The 20,015-nt window shown below is 37.8% G+C and overlaps 1 protein-coding gene and 1 long non-coding RNA gene across 6 annotated transcripts in view; one reads left to right on the forward strand and one right to left on the reverse strand.

The window, feature by feature from the left end:
* The window catches only part of LOC128705293 (furin-like protease 1), a 56,667-nt gene extending 38,421 nt beyond the window's left edge, over positions 1-18,246 (forward strand). For 2 of the 5 annotated variants that reach the window (XM_070104532.1, XM_070104536.1), the window contains 3 exons: positions 6,449-6,514; positions 12,986-13,191; positions 14,343-18,246. In XM_070104532.1, coding sequence (XP_069960633.1) covers positions 6,449-6,514; positions 12,986-13,191; positions 14,343-14,654 — 584 coding nt within the window. In that variant the 3' untranslated portion in view covers positions 14,655-18,246. The remainder of the gene's footprint in view (positions 1-6,448; positions 6,515-12,985; positions 13,192-14,342) is intronic. The other 3 variants (XM_070104535.1, XM_070104537.1, XM_070104533.1) reach the window with 2 other exon arrangements.
* Positions 1-20,015, reverse strand: part of LOC138855400 (uncharacterized) — a 52,534-nt gene that overhangs the window by 2,255 nt on the left and 30,264 nt on the right. The gene's annotated exons all lie outside the window — the stretch shown is intronic.

The following is a 20,015-nucleotide window of genomic DNA, read 5'->3' on the forward strand; positions in this document are numbered from 1 at the left end:
TGGCCCATACAAGGCAGTCCTTCTCAAAGCCAACCATTCCTACCTACCTATTTGTCCAACCTTTCCTCAAACCCACCCAAGAATTTGATACAGTATCTCAGGTAGTGTTACTTAACATGTTGGTATTGTATGCCATTGTCATATTCACCTCGGGTCATAATCAGTCCTTCTCACTTGGATATTTATCTACTCTCTTTTTAAAGCCATAATTATGGTGAAACATTGTCTAATAAGATACCCTTTTCGTGTTTCTTGAACTTCGACTGTTCGTCATTCAATATATCCTCATCTTTTAATCAGACATTTTTCTCCTTGTCCAAATTGACTTTTTTCATTCATGTTTTAAGGCCGCATTTAGGTTTAAGTAGCTTAAATACTTCAGGAATGTGCCTAATAATAGTTTTGACAGAAATAATCATATGCCAAGTATACTGTATATAATGAGTCAATAATTCAAATGTCTGTTTGCTAATTAAGGTAAATTTGTATTTATTACTTAACATTTTTCAATATGTAAGAAAGGTTTCTAAAAGATTTTGAGGAACAATGTGTTGAAAATTAAATTAACAGATGTATGATCTATTATAAGTATGGAATTTATATACAGTGGTTTAGAAAGATGTGAGCAAACAGTGGGGTCCTGGGATCTTGATCATGGTCCCAGGAGTGCACTATTTACTCCTTTCTAAACCAATTTGTCAGTAGTCTCTCCTCACTTAGTGACGAATTCGTTTACCAACGTGGTCTTAGGAATGAAACTCCATCGTTAAGAGAGGAGAGGCAGTATTCAACAAATTGCGGTAAATTTTTGTAATACATCAAGAGTTTACTCTGTGATGTAGCAGATGGGGTATAACATTGTGTTTACTATAAATGTTCAGCATTAACTTTTTGTATATTTTGATATGTCTAAATTATCATTAATATGAATTTTAATTAGCAAGTATACATGGTTTTTGACAGTGACATATTTATAATTAATACTTTCATCAGTACTCTCCCTCGAACACGAACGTTGTGGATAAAGGACTCGAGAGTTGGTTTGAAAAGTATTAGTTGATTGTGTAGATGAAATAGATTTTCTAACCATCATATACAGTAGATCATCATTTATTTGGTGACTGGCCATTCAATGTCCGTTGTCCAACAATTTTGTCTTTGCCGACACTTGAAGTTTTCTTTTTACAAAAAATTGCTTAACGTGCATGGGTCGTACGGTGCCCATGGCATGGGTCGTACGGTGCCCACGGCATGGGTCGTACGGTGCCCACGGCATGGGTCGTACGGTGCCCACGGCATGGGTCGTATGGTGCCCACGGCATGGGTTGTACGGTGCCCACGACATGGGTCGTACGGTGCCCACGGCATGGGTCGTACGGTGCCCACGGCATGGGTCGTACGGTGCCCACGGCATGGGTCGTACGGTGCCCACGGCATGGGTCGTACGGTGCCCACGGCATGGGTCGTACGGTGCCCACGACATGGGTCGTACGGTGCCCACGACATGGGTCGTACGGTGCCCACGACATGGGTCGTACGGTGCCCACGACATGGGTCGTACGGTGCCCACGACATGGGTCGTACGGTGCCCACGACATAGGTCGTACGGTGCCCATGGCATGGAAGGTAATAAAGATTTGATCTAAGGAGGGTAGTTAACAGTAACATGATTCAGGAACCTTTATGGGTATCAAAGCACATAAACACAACTTTATAAAGGAATGTGCATTAAAAAACAATCGTAATAAAACGTGATCATGTAAATATTGAAAATCCTCCCCCCCCCCTCCCTCCTCCCCCAGAAGAGTGCCTGGTAATTGATGTTCTACAGTATAAAATACGTAATCCTTCGAGCCTCTTCAGTATTTACTTATTATTCTTGCGTATTTTAAGTTTACTGAAGTAGTAAGTCATGTTGCTAATTTTTATGTTAAGATAGCATTTTTTTTTACATTTTCCTAATTTTAAATGTGCTGTTTCATTGATATACAAGTTTAAGTGTATCAGTGACTCCAGTAGCAATTATTTATTCGAAACGCTGATTTATTGTTATAATTTATTTATTGCACAAGTTAAGATTGCACCTCAGTTTTCAAGGGATATCACAGACATGGAATATAATGTACAAGTTCCTATACAGCATATTTTATGTTGTAAATTCATTCTGATTTGTGTAATTGTTTAGGCAGAATTGTTTTGTCATAATTTGAAGTGTTGGGAGTAATGTTATTCAGTTTACATATAATTTGTCATGGATGGTGTATTTTGTAAGGTGAATATTTAAATCAAAAAACTTTTTTTTAATTGCCAAACATGACCCTCAAAATGTTTTGTGGAATAAATCCAGTAAATTCAGAATTTGATTTTTATATTGCAAGGTTTGAATTTAACACAGTTGAGTGTTGCCTTACATGACATAAGTGATATAGTTACTGTGTCATGTTGCAGTAACATTTATATCTTCTTCATTATAACCTAGACTTTTTTTATTTATTTTTTTTGTGTGAAAATTTTAACTGTATCTATATTCAAGGAGCATTAAACTTGTAGGGGAGGACACCTGGGGAATGGGAGGCAATCTAATTTGATCTGAGGAAGGGAAAGAGAGCTCCAGTTCCTTGGATGTAGAGCCGTTCACTAGCATCAAGGCACCCTACTCGAAGGGTCTTAATCAGTAGAACACGAATGCCTCTCACTGTACGATAGTTCGACTTGAGATATTTTGAAGTTATGATAGTGTTATAAAGCTGTAAAACTTTCCTTTTGTACTAGTATTATTTCTTTTATTAACACATCGGCCATTTGCCACCAAGACGGGGTGACCCGGAAGAGAAGAAACTCTTTCATCATCATTCTCTATCACTATTTTGCCAGAGATACACCTACATTATACAGTGGACCCCCGGTTAACGATATTTTTTCACTCCAGAAGTATGTTCAGGTGCCAGTACTGACCGAATTTGTTCCCATAAGGAATATTGTGAAGTAGATTAGTCCATTTCAGACCCCCAAACGTACACGTACAAACGCACTTGCATAAATACACTTACATAATTGGTCGCATTCGGAGGTGATCGTTATGCGGGGGTCCACTGTAGTTAGAAAACTGCAACATATCAACATCCATCCTTCAGAGTGCAGGCACTGTACTTCATCCCTCCAGAACTCAAGTCCAGCAAACCATTTTCCCTGAATCCCCTCACAAATGTTACTTTACTCATGCATGTACAGTACTGTATATTTATTGATGGGAGAAATGTATTTATTTACTTTTCAGTAATGGTATTTACAGTATTATTTATTTACTATATTTTTTATCATATATTCATATTTGACTTAGAATATTTTCAACTTATGACGGGTTCGTTGGAACGCAACACCATCGTAAGTCAAGGGGCACCTGTACTCTGCTGTGTGAAGTAATGTAACTAATTGTACAGGAGGTTCTGAGGTTCTGAACTTGCATCTCAATTTACATACATCCACACTTAAACATGCCAGTTATATGCCTTTGCACTTACAATTGGAATATTGAGAGCCAGTTAGAAATATAACTATTCTCTGTATTGCTGTTTTCTGTTCGACCATTTGCTTGTAAATGGATAGGTATGTGCATCCGGGTTTAGAGCTTAGCTTGATTATAACAATGTGAATATCAACAAATTGGAATAAGTATGGAAATTGTGGTATAAAATTATTAGTAATATCAGACAGAGTGAGCAGGAAAATCTCTATTACAGTGGAACCTCGGTCTTCGTGATTAATCTCTTCGAAAAAGTCTGATGATAAACCGAATCGTACGAAAACTGAAGCAATATTTCCCATAAGAAATAATGTAAATCCAATTAATCCGTTCCAGACACCCAAAAATATTACCACAAAATACATTTTATAGAGAATGATTATAGTTTTACATACAAACTAGGGCATACGAAAACCCAGGTTCCACTGTATAAGACCCAGGTTCCACTGTATAAGACAGGAGGTGCACAACACTTGGGTCGTGCCTGGAGAATGGTCTTCGTTAGTAGGAAAATATTAAAAATTACTTAAATGTTGATAATTTTTAAGTTAAAATATGCAGTGGGGAAGGAGGGGGGATAATTGAGTTTGATCCGGGGAAGGGGATAGTAGCTCAAATTCCTCTGATCAGAGTTCTTTCACTAGCATCAAAACACCTCCCTTGATTAGAGATAAATAGAAAATTTTGGTCATAATAGTTGGGCTCTGGTGGCCTGGTGGTTAACGCTCTGGCTTCACACAGTGAGGGCCTGGGTTCGATTCCCAGCCAGAGTAGAAACATTGGACGTGTTTCTTTCAACCTGTTGTCTATGTTCCCCATCAGTAAAATGGGTACCTGGGTGTTAGTCGACTGGTGTGGGTCGCATCCTGGGACACTGACCTAAGGAGGCCTGGTCACAGACCGGGCCGCGGGGGCGTTAACCCCCGGAACTCTCTCCAGGTAAACTCCAGGTAAACAGGTCTTTTTGGTTGTAATAGTTGGTATGGGTCTTTTTGGCTGTAATAGTTGGTATAGGTCTTTTTGGTTGTAATAGTTGGTATAGGTCTTTTTGGCTTCTCTTAATAGATTGGTTTTTAAGAATTTTCTGTACAGCCAGGTCTCCATTAGTTTGAACAATGTGACCTCGTTTCAGGATCCATTACTTGCACTAATCAAGGCCTAGTTGTATATAGAGTTGTATTAGGAATCACACCCAAGTGACATTGCATGTAAATTTAACGTATTTGCTAATCATGGCTGTTGTGTGTAGTCTTGTGCATTTAAAATGACCAATGCAGTTTTGGCTCTTGTAAAACCTAAGAGAAGAGACCCAAATAAAGTGATTTTTTTTTTAGTATATGATAATTAAAATTATTACAGCTACTTAACTTACAATGAGGTTACGTTCCGATGAATCATCGTAAGTCGAATGTGAAAATGTGCTAAATAAATAAATGGTGTCACTAAGTAAACAATTACTAAATACATTGGTACCTCGGGATACGAACAGTTCAAAACACGAACAATTATGTAAGTATATTTATGTAAGTGCTTTTGTAAGTGTATTTTTGAGGGTCTGAAACAGATCACTCTAATTTACATTATTTCATATGGGAACAAATTTGTTCGGTATCAGCACTCGAACAGCCTTCTGGAATGAATTAAGTTCGTATCCTGAGGCATCACTAGTATTAAAAAAGTAAATAAATTAATATAAGTTATGGGCTTGTCACCTTCGTGTTAGGTAATTATCTCACGTTTCATCTCCAGAGTAAATACTTGTGCACCATCGTAAAGTTGAAATATCCTAAGTCGAGATGCACCTGTACTTGGTAAGAGGTATTATAAAAATTGTTATATTCATGAGGGTAAATGAAATGAATTAGAATAAAATGGTTGAAGACCATAATTGCTTGAGAATTTAAACCTAGATGCAAAAGTTCTGAAATCAATGACGGTTATGAAATCCAATATAAAAACCACCAGATATTTGTGTGTGTTTGAGTGTTAGAAAAAAAGAAATGTAGAAGACTAACAAATTAATTCTGATGTCTGGGTGTACTGAGAATTTTTCTGTGGTATTGTTACAGTAATTCTGGGTTTATGCTATTAAATATTTTTTTGAGATAGGGTAAGAATACAATGCATTGAATTAAAAGTAGTGTTGATTAGTAATTAATGCACATTGTTGCTTCTGATGTAAAGTGTTTTAGAAACAACATAGTGGACAGGGAGCTCTTAAGTTAGTAACTACAGTAAACTCTTGTTGTGATGGAATTATGGGGGCAGGGAGGCATGCTGATGGTGATTGTGGCGGACAAATTGTTTAGCCATCATTGTAATGGTAACAGACAATTGTGTCAAACTTTTATTTTTGAATCCCCTGATCTAGTAGATTTTACTGCATATTTCTGAAGTTCAGTAAATTTTAAATTTACTGTAGTTGTTTTGCCGGTGTTCCAACTTATGAATGAGTCGTTTGTTGCCCTGAATTATCATATAGAAATGATTATATAAAACAGAGTTGTAGCTTTTGGGAGAGCAACTAACCTTTCTTCCTAGAACTTGAAAGCAAATGCCTAAGACACAATCAGTTAGGAAATGTTGAGAGTTACCATTAACCAAGACTAGTTTTTGCCATATCACTTGGGAATTTGCTAAGGCTACAGACCTGCAAATAGTATTTGTTACATGTGCTTGTAACTACAGATTAGCATTTTTAAGGCAGTTTTCTCGATACTACCTTGTGTTTTGAGCCTCATTCATAAACTTGGATCATCGTAACTTGAGTATTCACATGCTAGACATTACCTATATTCTAGTTTTGCTTTTTGGAAACTAAACCAGCATGATAATCCCATTTTCACATTTTTAATATTTAGGTGCTCCTTCACAATGCTTAGTCTGAAGTTGGCTTTTGTGTTTATAGATTACTGCATGTTTCAGAGTGTTCACAACTTTCAGTTATTGCCACAAGCCGGGGTGCATTGAAGGAAAGGTCCTCTGAAGTCAGTAAGTTTATTCTCTTTCAGTACACAACCATCTCTGGATCTTTACACATAAGCATTTCACAGTTCTAACTATAAGCCTTTCAAATGAATCAGTGTCCAGTTTTATTTTGGAAATCTTTCACCAAACAGTGGCTTCTTCAGTCCATTACAGACTGATGGACTGATCACACACTCCAGGCTGAGGGACTGAGTACCTCAGACTCCTGATCTTCAAAGAATCTTCTCTGTATAGGACTGAGGATGCCACCTGCTGGCAAAATGTTTCCAAATTAAATACTATACCCAAGTGTTGCACAAGAGTCTAATTTATCAACTTGTTGATTCTCAGAATCATTTATTTAAAATACTATACATGACTTTGATTCACTCTGCATCTTGGTAAACGCTCTACTGTATTCCAAGACTCAAAGTAAAATATTTAGCATTAATTGTTAAATTCTGGACACTTATTACTGGAAAACGAATTACCTTTCAAAACCTCTTGGAAATTATTTAATTTCTTGCTTTATTTTTTTTACTTCTTAAACAAATTGAAGACTTTTGCTTTGCCATATAATTGTTAAAGTAAAATAATGCTTTTTTTTTTTTTAACCCGTAAACGGTCTAAGCAGATCTACGTTTTTTTTTACATATTTTCAAATATAACAAAAAAAATAGATCAACATTTTTTACACATTTTCAAATGTAAAAAAACAAAGATCATCTACTTTTTTTACATACTACTTTCAAATGTTGAAAAAACGTATATATACGTTTGGACCGTTTACGGGTTAATGTATGCATATTATATCATGGTTCCCATAATAGTACACTATCTTGCTTGCTTAAAATAATGCATGAACAGGGTTTTTTTGGATTATGGATTACAGCCTCTCCCCACTTAGTGATGTGCTCATTTACCGATGACTCGGACTTACGACGGGCTCTCTGACCAGTATGCATACCTAAATAATGTATATTAAGAGCTGATTTCCTCTATTCTGTTTATTACAATATACAGTATACTACTGTATAAACATTTAGAAATATACTAAAGATGTTATAAATGCAAAGGTGACATTAAAACAATATCAAAGATGGTCGACACAAACTCACCATCATTATAGTATGATCCTCACTTAGCGACGAATTCGTTTACCGACGTGATCTTAGGAACGGAACTCTGTCATTAAGTGAGGAGAGGCTGTACTGTATTTCTCTGGCATATAAGGCACACTATCACACGAGACATATAAAGACTGTTTCCAAGCAATTGTTACGTTAGTAAGCAACTGGTATAGTGTGAACCAGAGCCTACCCTTGACCCTGACTCTGAACATATCAAGTGAAGGATGATTTTCCAAGACTTTTTTGTGGAGGAAAAAAGTGCGCTTTATGCTGGAAAATATGGTACTGTTATGTGCTCCCATTTTGCTATACATATTCCCAAACTTACATTTTAAGTTTTTGCTGCAGGTATAATTTAGAATTCTAGATAATCACAGAAAATTATTTTTTAGATTTTTGGTAAATTGCAAATAAATATTTTGATTAAAAGATATACATGGCATTAATTTGCATGTGAAGTAACTGTAGTAGAGTTTGTGAGAAGCATCGGAATCCCAGTTTTATTAAACATGCAATACAAGGTTTTATTAGTCTATACACTATACACTATTTACTAAGGTACATTTGTGGTTCACTTAACTTCGATTATTCATTTTTACCACGTAACCCCTGCCCCGCTGTTTTCTGTAACCCACTGATCATCCCTCCCCCCTTCTGCCACCCAATACCCTCGCTTCCTTCCCTACCCTGCAGCGCTGTATAGCCCTTGTGGCTTAGCGCTTCTTTTTGATTATAATAATAATTTTACCCTGTAATGCCATCTGAAATTTCGTTCCTGAACAACATTTACAGTACTCGTTGAGCTCATATTCGGCTAATGTCATAAAGCAGCATTGTGTGTATCCTGGTGATTTTGTGCCTTTGTTTTCTTTTGTTCTAGTTTGGATTGCGGTTCTGCCTCATTTTTGGCTTGGTGGATAACCCCTAAATTAGAAAACTAACTAACCAGGATTTGTTTAAAAATATGCTCACTGGATTTCTTGTGCCCAAATCTGTTTTTCCGATTATTCTTAAGTAAATATAAGCAGATAAGAGCAAAATTTCAAGAGATAAAGCTTATTTTTTTTTTTCTGAAATATAGCTGTAAAGGAAGGTCCCACTTAAACAGTGGGTTAGGTTCTGGGCTACTATAGGGCCCCACTTAAACAGCGGGTTAGGTTCTGGACTACTGTAGAGCCCTGCTTATATGGCAGGTTAGGTTCTGGGCTACTGTAGGGCCCCACTTAAACAGCGGGTTAGGTTCTGGACTACTGTTGGGCCCCGCTTATAGAGCAGGTTAGGTTCTGGGTTACTATAGGGCCCCACTTATACAATAGGTTAGGTTCTGGGCTACTGTAGAGCCCTGCTTATATGGCAGGTTAGGTTCTGGGCTACTGTAGGGCCCCGCTTATACAGCGGGTTAGGTTCTGGGCTACTGTAGGGCCCTGCTTATACAATGGGTTGCGTTCTGGGCTACTGTAGAGCCCTGCTTATACGGCAGGTTAGGTTCCGGGCTACTGTAGGGCCTCGCTTATACAGCAGGTTAGGTTCCGGGCTACTGTAGGGCCTCGCTTATACAGCAGGTTAGGTAGGGCCTCGCTTATACAGCAGGCTAGGTTCCGGGCTACTGTAGGGCCTCGCTTATACAGCAGGTTAGGTTCCGGGCTACTGTAGGGCCTCGCTTATACAGCAGGTTAGGTTCCGGGCTACTGTAGGGCCTCGCTTATACAGCAGGTTAGGTTCCGGGCTACTGTAGGGCCTCGCTTATACAGCAGGTTAGGTTCCGGGCTACTGTAGGGCCTCGCTTATACAGCAGGCTAGGTTCCGGGCTACTGTAGGGCCTCGCTTATACAGCAGGCTAGGTTCCGGGCTACTGTAGGGCCTCGCTTATACAGCAGGCTAGGTTCCGGGCTACTGTAGGGCCTCGCTTATACAGCAGGCTAGGTTCCGGGCTACTGTAGGGCCTCGCTTATACAGCAGGTTAGGTTCCGGGCTACTGTAGGGCCTCGCTTATACAGCAGGTTAGGTTCTGGGCTACTGTAGGGCCCCGCTTATACAGCAGGCTAGGTTCTGGGCTACTGTAGGGCCCCGCTTATACAGCAGGCTAGGTTCTGTGCTACTGTAGGGCCCCGCTTATACAGCAGGCTAGGTTCCGGGCTACTGTAGGGCCCCGCTTATACAGCAGGTTAGGTTCCGGGCTACTGTAGGGCCTCACTTATACAGCAGGTTAGGTTCCGGGCTACTGTAGGGCCTCACTTATACAGCAGGCTAGGTTCCGGGCTACTGTAGGGCCTCACTTATACAGCAGGTTAGGTTCCGGGCTACTGTAGGGCCTCACTTATACAGCAGGTTAGGTTCTGGGCTACTGTAGGGCCTCACTTATACAGCAGGCTAGGTTCCGGGCTACTGTAGGGCCTCACTTATACAGCAGGCTAGGTTCCGGGCTACTGTAGGGCCTCACTTATACAGCAGGCTAGTTTCCGGGCTACTGTAGGGCCTCACTTATACAGCAGGCTAGGTTCCGGGCTACTGTAGGGCCTCACTTATACAGCAGGCTAGGTTCCGGGCTACTGTAGGGCCTCACTTATACAGCAGGCTAGGTTCCGGGCTACTGTAGGGCCTCACTTATACAGCAGGCTAGGTTCCGGGCTACTGTAGGGCCTCACTTATACAGCAGGCTAGGTTCCGGGCTACTGTAGGGCCTCACTTATACAGCAGGCTAGGTTCCGGGCTACAGCTGTAAAGTGAAACAGCATTTTTTCACTTTCAAATGCATATAAAAACCTAATAACAGGTTTATACTATCATATATTAAGCGAGCAATAGAGCTAGGCCTAAAAAGTGCATATACAGTACATGCATTACTAGCCTTAAAATATTTTGATCTCTAGCTAATAGTGAATGGTGAATATTTTTATTGTAATAAGTCTGTATAATTGGGTATAACTGAAAACCACTGCATTAGTGAAGTGCTGTAATGTGGGACCTGCCTCTATATAGTTAAGAATAGATGACATATAGATCAAAGTAGATTAAACCTCTCGTGTATGATACTAGCTCTACCAGGCAAGACTTTGGTAGTGCATTTTGGCTATGAAGTAGATATTTTAAAATTCCTCAATATATTTTACCCATAAATTCTCAATTCCCTTAATCCATAAATTCTCGATTCCCTTAATCCACTCGAGGGAGTGACCTTGATGCTGGCAGGGGGCTCTTAGTCCAATGAACTGGATCTGCCATCCACTTAAATCGAATCTGGTTGCCTCCCACTCCTTAAGCCCTGCAGATTTAGTGCTTACCCATGAATACATTGAAATACAAAGTCTCCAGGATAAAATATTTCCATGCATTACTATTTGTTAATGTTAACCTGTGTTTGTTGTTGGAAGTTGATACAGATTAATATGGTAAAAAGATGATAGGTGCAGAGCAAACTTTTGTCAACGATAATTATATCGACAAGTTTGTGAATAAAAGGATGTGGTTTGTGGCACAGTGTTGAGTTGATGTTTCATCCACCAGTTGATGTTCCTGGTGGATGAAACATCTCATTAGTGAACTGGTGATAGTTCCTGGTGGATGAAACATCTCATCAACAATGTGCAATAAACCTAAGTCTTATTCACAGAGCAAAACTTTATATACAGATGAAATTTTGCTTTTGATGAAGCTTAAGTTACCGACACGTGTAAAAAAAAGAAAAATTGGTTTGCTTTGCACATTTTTTTATCGATATTTGTGTTATATGTCTGGGAGAAACTAGTTCTCTTCTGTCTCTCTCCTTACTAATTCTCTGATAAAAAAAACATAATTTTATGTATTTGGAATTCTTTCCTAATCTCAATTTTTTTCACTTTCTTCAAGGGCTCCATAAAACAGTATTATGTATTACAGAATTTTAATGCTTTAAATTGGGTTGCTATTATTATATTTAAGGGGAAGTGGTAAACCAGTAAGTCATATAGAACTTGGGTGGGGCAGGGATGAGAGGCAATGTGAGTTGATCCAAGGAAGGAGAGAAATGGTCCAATTCTTTGGATCAAGAGCCCCTCACCACTGTAAATTGCCTTTTTGTTACAAGATATATTATAGTTCATAGTTCTTAAACTTATTATTTCCACTGATTAATATGATTTTTCTACGAATGTTCCATAATCCACCTCACTTTTCCTCTCAAAATTTCAACTTTCTTAGTTCCTTATTTTAGCTTCATTTACTTTCCCTCTTGTAATAACACCTGGTATTTTCCCCTCCTTCCTTAATTTTCTCTTGCTCTGCCCCTTTCATCTCCTCTACCACCATGTACATGACTACTCTATTTGTGCCAGTTTTAGTCGACTGGTAAAGCGTAGTCGATGTTGTGGGTGGTGGTAGAGGTGGTGGTAGGGTCGGGGAATCTAGACGCAGCTGTGTGATGGTGGTGTTGACTGTTGGTGTTGGGGCCTCGGTGGCAACACTCGCCTGCTCCCCGGACAGGTGAGTTGTTGCACGAACAATAACAAGATTGCCACACTAATATGTTAATCTTAAAGTTGTCAAACTTTACCTAAATTCCCGAACTAAATGTGTATTGTAGATGCTTCTAAATTGTCCTAGCTCTAATATATTGGCTAATGCATAAGTATGTTCTTTGGAACTTAAAATTTAGTTATATTACTATTTTGCTTTGATTTGCTTTCATTTAGAAACCTTTTATTATTTTGATAAAACCCTTTCCTTCTGTAGGCAATCTGTATATTACGAGCATTCCTGAAACAAGTGAGATCTGATATAACAGCCATCACACCGCTGCCCTTGCTTTTGTTAGTCATATTTTACCTCCGGCTGTCTAAGACTATTTTCTTTATTTCCCAAACCTGAGTTTTCATTGCAGGACTTTCCTTATTCATCGATTCTTTTCACCAACTAACCAACATCTTGTAAGTTTTACAATCATTCCTGTGTTAATGTATATATTTTTTTATCTTTTAAAAAAACAAGTAAGATGGCTTGTAACTTGAAAAATGCATGTATCGGCAGGACCTTAAATACCCAATTCCTTCATAATTCTGTTCTTTTCTCATAATCATATTTAACTTGACAAATTTGTTGTATACTTCAACTGAAGTCTGACTAGTTTTAATTTATATGTTGTGGAGAATTTTTTAAGGTGTATTCTGGACTGCATGATGAGTAACTGGTGCTTGTGTTCTTTCATCTTATTTAAAATACTGACAATACAATAAAAAGTGTATTGTATTATACCTTATAGGGTTTGAATAAAAGAAAATTGGTTGACTATGAGTTAATACTACATTTGCATATGTTTGAGATCAATATATATTAAATATCTAAACCTGTGTAAAATGTTAAGTATAATGTATTTTATCAACTGTAATTCCAGAGTGTTTGAGAAATTATTATCTTCACAATGGCAAATGCTTACAAAGCTGCCCTGAGAGCCATTATGGGTGGGTCCCACAAGACATGGGAGCCACAGAATCACTGAGCTGTCGTCAGTGTCACTACTCGTGCCGCAGCTGTTCAGGATCACAAGACTACGAATGTACTGCATGCTGGGGAGATGCTGAGTTGTATAGTCCTTCTGAGGTAAAGTAATTTTTATGCCTAATTCAGTAGTTATATCTTCCTGAATATGTAAGAATTGTATAATTCTGCGAACATTACTGTGTAATAAAGGGAGCATAAAACATCATAAAAGATTAAGTATAATCATGCAAGAAAAGTTTCAGAATACAAAAAGTTTATGGAGATGTTAGATCAAAAAAGTGTTAATGAAAAAGTATAAACATGTGGAGCATAATCAACACAAAAAGGGGACAGACTAAAGTAAATGAGATTCTATTTCCTGGAGTGACTTTAATGACTCCTTCACAAGGCTTCTGTTGGGGTAAGCAAGATGCATGAACAACATAGACAGGTAGAGTAGAAGTCTCAGGGTGGAAATGATAAATCTGTAGCAGTAATATATTGCCTGAGGAATGGAAGGTATTCTGGGTAAGGTAACTTCACTTCTTCACTCGAGAACCCTTCACCAGCAGCAAGGCAAGTGAGTTGATGACAAAAAATGAGCCACAGAACAGATAAGTTGAGAAAATAGTAGTGTGTTGAGTCATCTGTGGAGTCAAAAGGGGTAGTGTATCATGGTATAGTGACGTCTCACTGATGAAGTTTGTTGTAAACTCTTGGGAAAGCTGATAATGTACAGTAGGTACAACACCTGGAGAGCCAGGACTTGCTATAGTAGCTCTCAGACTTCTCTTCCAGAGCAGCAATATCCTCTGGTAACAGCCCATAATTCCAATGAGCTATTACTAGGTCAGAGACCAGGCTGCAATTATGTACGAGGGATTGAGTTCCGCTTCTCCTTGACTTGAGTAACTCATAAAAGTTTAATACTAATGAAATACACAAGGTCTAAAGTCTTGTAGGCACAGATATTATACAGAAGGGAAGTGCTGAACTTTTAATTGATAGGCCTTACTTCAGCAAGTTCAGCTTAGTTTAAAGAATTTGTTAATGACAGTGCATTGTTTAGGAAGCTCTCGCAGCACGGTTAAAAGTTAAGGTGGAAAATACATGGAGGCAGGAGAAAATGTATGGGTATGTTAAATTTGCTCGGGGCTATCCATTTCACTGATTTGTGTGCGAATGCTACAAAATCTCTGTAATAGAATGCTAAACTGTAAATTATTTGAGGAAAAAAATTAGCTTGTTTACACCTTGTTCTCTTTTTTCAGGGTCAAAATCACTGTTATCCTCGTGATCTACTTAATGTGTACCACAGTCAACAGTCGTGGTATACGGTTCTTCTAGTAATGCTGGTGGGACTCATTATTTTGGTGTTGATTCTAGCTGTGTTTGTATTACGATCACGCAGGACTAGCAAGTCCCCGTTAAAGTTGCGTTCTATCGCGCACCTAGGACCATTAGGTAGCACAAAATCTTCTGCAAATGGTATCACGTCATATGCGCCTGTAGCGAGGGGAGACTCCGAGAAGCTGATGACAAAAATGCCCTTCCACGATCTCACTAGTGATGATGAAATATAGAATATATCATTATTAGGGTGATGTAGATATAAAAAGTGTATAGAAATTAACTTAAATATTCTTTTTATTAAGGAACATTACTCTGCATTTTCTGTTTTAAGTGATTTTTTTTTAATTTCCATAATTCAGTGTGTAGACATCAGCCATAACATTTACTTAATAGTTCATAAAAATTCTCTCAAGCGTTACCGATGGAATGACTGTGATGTTTGTAAATACAATTTTTATTGGCTGTTGGAAAAAGTAACGAGTACTATATGGAAATAAATATCAGGCTTAGCACAAATATAGGAAATAGGCGCTGGTGTTCAATTTTAAAGCTGTATCATACGTAACCTTGGCATCTGTTTTACCGTCAACTAAGTCATTTCTATGCACGATACAAATTTTTTGTTATAAATAAAATCTGCGTAAAGCTTCATCGGTCATCATAGCAACTGGCAATACTTATTAATGTGTATTAACCTCATATGTTGATATATGATCATCCATCACGTATACATACTACACATTTATTACATTAAAATGGGATAAATTCTTACTGGGGTAGATTGAATATTATAGGTGCTCGTTCCTGAATGGTACTGTGTGATATATAATAATTTTAATGTTATCTATTCATAAAGTGATGTACTTTTCCTGTGTAATGAACTTAATGTACATAATGTTCAAAACATTAATTCACGAAATACTGCGAGATTATTTTATATACTGTAGTGCGTAAATTTTGTTCCTGGTAGAGAAAATACATATGACAAAATGACCTTTCATGATTGTTTCATCTGGAAGAGGCTTTATAGGGTGCCGTAAAGAAGCCTCAAGTGGGTGAAATAGATTTTTCAGTGTAATTTTTTTTTCCCTTCCACCACCTGTCCGCTCACAGTCGCACTACAGCCTAGGGTGTCTTCCATTGTCTTTGGTTAAATTTTTTTTAAATTCTAGCTGGCCCATGGCTGGGCTGCAGGAGTAGACTCGAAACTCATCAAAGGTAGCTTGTGTAAATATTGCCAAGTAGTCATAATGGCATAATTTTTCAATTTAGATTTCTAAGACTATTTGACATTTGTAATTTTAATTTTGGAGGATAAATATTTTTATACCTATAAATTTATTGTAATATATATTTGTTACCTAGATATTCGAGAACAAAATGAGCTGTAATATTATGAGACGGGCAGCGCTAGTAGTAGATGATCATTTGTATGTACAAAAACATAAGTACTTAGCAACTTTTAACAGGTAATGAAGTTTGGGTATTTTATAATTTTTAATTTAAAATCTTAGGAACTAATTTAGGCTGGAGCAATAAATTTAATTTTCTTTCCATGATGAACCTGAACTCTGTTCACTTAAAGGTGAATTTATTGAACTTAAATATAGTATATGTAAAATGCTTAATATGATTAATATATACTGACCTCATTCCAAATAATTTATGAGAGTACAAAGTTTATTTGAAAAGTACTCTGGGCATTAAGTTTATTCTGGTAGCGAGAGTAAGTTTCGTTGCTCGTCAGTTCGTGATTGTGTTTGAGAAGTTCGACTTAAGTCGGATCTTTTAACTGTTGGAACCTTCAAGGGAATTACTTAAAAATTTTCACTGGTAATGATTCAGTTGCAGGACAGTAGAAGTTGTACTGCTAGGATGTTGTTCATGTTTTCAACTAAAGTAATTACTACGATCTGAATGTCAACAACAGTGTCTCGGTATTTTACCTGAATTATTTATAATTTCATTGCTTTTGTATTTTTTCAGTTGCAAATTGTTCAGAGAACATTTACTGGTTTTTAACTTCAGGATTTTTTTTTTTTTTTTACTTTTGAGCACATGTAAAGTCGAGGGTTTATGTTGTATAAAGTGGTAAACCCATCCAGGGGTTCACATGAAATGGATAAGAATTAGTTTTATAAAGCTTTCCTGTTCTTTGGGAAGACTGGATAAGATTTATAACCAAATATTTTGGTATTACACAGCATTAAGAATCCTTGTTAAATAGTGGGAGAAAATACTCGACTCTCAGTTTAAACTTTCTCATTACATGTAACAATTTTTACTGGGAATATATTTTCATTTCATGGCATCAACTTCTAAGGTTGAACATTCATCAGCCACATAGCAATAAATGCACCTTGTCTAATTACATTTGTGTATACTAGATCAGTAGTCCCCAGACTTTTAGTATAAAAAAGCCAATTTGAGAAGCTAGATTTAAAGTAGAACCACATTTTGTAATAATAATGTGGAGTGTGGAACCTACGCAAGTTGAGTCATGTCACATGAGGGCCGCAGGTTGGGGACCCCTGAACTAGATGAATAAAATACTTGATCATTTAATGATGTAATGTTAAGAGCATTTGATCTCATATCTGCATGTGTAATTCACCAGCTGCTCAACAATATCCAGTGTGCTGTTATTCAGGACTGTTCTGTGATGTCAAAGTTAAGAAAAGATTGTGTCAGTTTTTATCGGTTAGCCTCTTATTGTTTGTGGTCGGCTGTGTTGCTGGCCAAACATTACAGAGAGTTTCTGATCTGTTGTGTACCCTGTACTTGTAGGGATGGTATCATTGATGTATTTGAAAGATCTACAGAAATAATTTTTAGTAATATTTGAGTCATTAACAAATATGAACTTGTAATAGAGGATGGGTGCAGAGTGAGCTTTTACTGTGATATTTACTCTGCAGCACTGTGTCAAAGCTCTACATAGAGCAAAACGTTGCCACAGTGAGAACCTTCTCTGCACCTGTTTCTTAAATATGGTCAACAGTATGCCTTGGTGTCCAAGATTGTTGGTAACCATGCCACCACAGAGTATGAACAACAAATTACGTTTGGGAATGTTAAACTTAAAAGACTTCATGTGATGTAATGGTTTTGAAAACTGACAAGTTGAAGACTAAGACACCTGTGCAACATTTGCAAATTTCCATTGAAGATTTCCAAATACTGCACGGGTTTCATTAAAGATTTTTTCAAGAACATAGCTAGAGGTGTAGTGTAATGGTCTGAATTAGTTACGAATAGATAAGAATATGTCAACAAAGTCTGGTATGTTTCCATAATGCAAAGGAATTCTTGTTTTAAGTATAATTTTTATTTGAAAATTGTTGATGACTTGAAAATACACAATGTGAAAATGAGAGAAAACCACTAGTGACACAGTAATGCTATTACACACGTCGCAATGCCTCGGCTTGAGGGAGTCGTGGAAAAAAGAAAGTGCACTCGCTAAGGATGTTATATTGGTGATGTTTACCTTGAAGCCCGCAGTCAGTCACTCTAGATGGAGTGACCCGGGTTCCAAGACTTGTTCCCAATAAATGTCTTTAGTGATTGCATGTTCGTAATTTCCTCGACTTGTTCCAGCCGAGGCCATGTGACATGGTGTAATGCATATTCTTTGCAGCATATTTGGATAAAGAAATTTGTAAGTTTAGAAATGGGCAGTTGTGGAAATGGTAATATAAAACAGGTACAAGTTCAATGTCCAGATAGTTGATATCCAGATGTAAACACTCCTTATAGATTAACTATTTTTGTAAATTCTAAATTTTATTGTAGAGGTGGTAATAAAAATTCAGGTTTCTACTTTGAGAATTTTATTCAGTCTTTAATGTGAATGCAGCTTTATAAAGTCACAAACAGATCTACCTGGGTGAAAGGTATGAGAGTATTTACAGGATGGAGTCAGGTGGAGAATGCTGCATGTGACAATCTTCTGAGTAGGGTGATAGAGGCTAGGACCTTAGGTAGCTTTAGAAAGAGATTGGAAAAGTATACGAGTAAACTTTCTGCAGTGTTCCTTCATTCTTATGTGGGATAACGATGAAGTTTCTTGGCAAGGGGTTCAGTTGGGTTACAGAAGTCGTTGAATATACAGATCAGTGATGATCCCAGGATTCTTTGATATCGAGTGTTGTCTTCTCTGGTGATAAGTCTTGCGTTTCTGTAGTTGATTAAATGATTGTGTGAATTTCGGTGTTGAACACAGGCATTCCTTTAATCATCATCTCTACCTGCATACTGGTTTTCTGAATTATGTGTTTGGAGGTCTTTGGATGTTTTACCCACGTATAATTTGTTGCAGTCATTACAAGGGATTATGTATACCCCTGCAGAGGATTGAAGCTTGTCCTGTCTATTACTGGTGGTGGATATGGAGGTAGATACTTGGAATAAGGTATTGGAAATGTTGGAAACGTGTTTGGCAGTGGAGTTGATGGGGAGGACTATGCCTCTCTTCTTGGTAGTGTCTTCTCTGGGTGTGTTAAAGATGTGTAATGCCCGTCATCTGCAGTCTCTAATACAGTGACGATAGTGAATTTTAGAAAATACTTGTTCAATTAGAGAGCATCTTCCTCAAGGAACTCATTGCTGCAGATTCTGAGTGCACACAGGAAAAAGCCTATAATTACACCACGTTTAGTTTTGGTGTCGTGGTGAAAGTAGAAGTGGAGAAGATAGTGTTGGTTGGTAGGTTTTCGATAGACTTTAAAATGAACTTCATGGTCAGCTTTGCAAGGAACATCATCAAGGAAAGGAAGAGTATTGTCAACTTCTCATCATAACTCCCAGATGCTTCAATGTTCAAGCTCTCCAACACAAGCTCAACCAGGTTGAGCCCTCAATACGGTTCACATTAGAAGAAGTCAACAACACACTTCCTTTCCTTGATGTTCTTCTCTGCAAAACTGACCGTGAACTTCATTTTAAAGTCTATTGAAAACCTACCAACAACACGATCTTCTCCACTTCTACTCATGACGATGCCAAAACTAAACGTGGTGTAATTATAGGCTTTTTCCTGTGTGCACTTAGAATCTGCAGCAAAGAGTTCCTTGAGAAAGATGCTCTCTAATTGAACAAGTGTTTTCTAAAATTCACTATCGTCACTGTATTAGAGACTGCAGATGATGGGCATTACACATCTTTAACACACCCAGAGAAGAGACTACCAAGAAGAGACACAAAGTCCTCCCCACCAACTCCATTGCCAAACACGTTTCCAATACCTTATTCCAAGTATCTACTGCCACATCCACCACCATCAAGGACATTACCAGTAATAGACAGGACAAGCTTCAATCCTCTGCAGGGGTATACATAATCCCTTGTAATGACTGCAACAAATTATACATGGGCAAAACATCCAAAGACCTCCAAACACATAATTCAGAACACCAGTATGCAGGTAGAGATGATGATTAAAGGAATGCCTGTGATCAACACCGAAATTCACACAATCATTTAATCAACTACAGAAATGCAAGACTTATCACCAGAGAAGACAACACTCGATATCAAAGAATCCTGGAATCATCACTTATCTGCATATCCAACAACTTCAACTAAAACTA

Source organism: Cherax quadricarinatus, chromosome 93, assembly GCF_038502225.1.
Source record: "Cherax quadricarinatus isolate ZL_2023a chromosome 93, ASM3850222v1, whole genome shotgun sequence".
NCBI lineage: Eukaryota > Metazoa > Arthropoda > Malacostraca > Decapoda > Parastacidae > Cherax > Cherax quadricarinatus.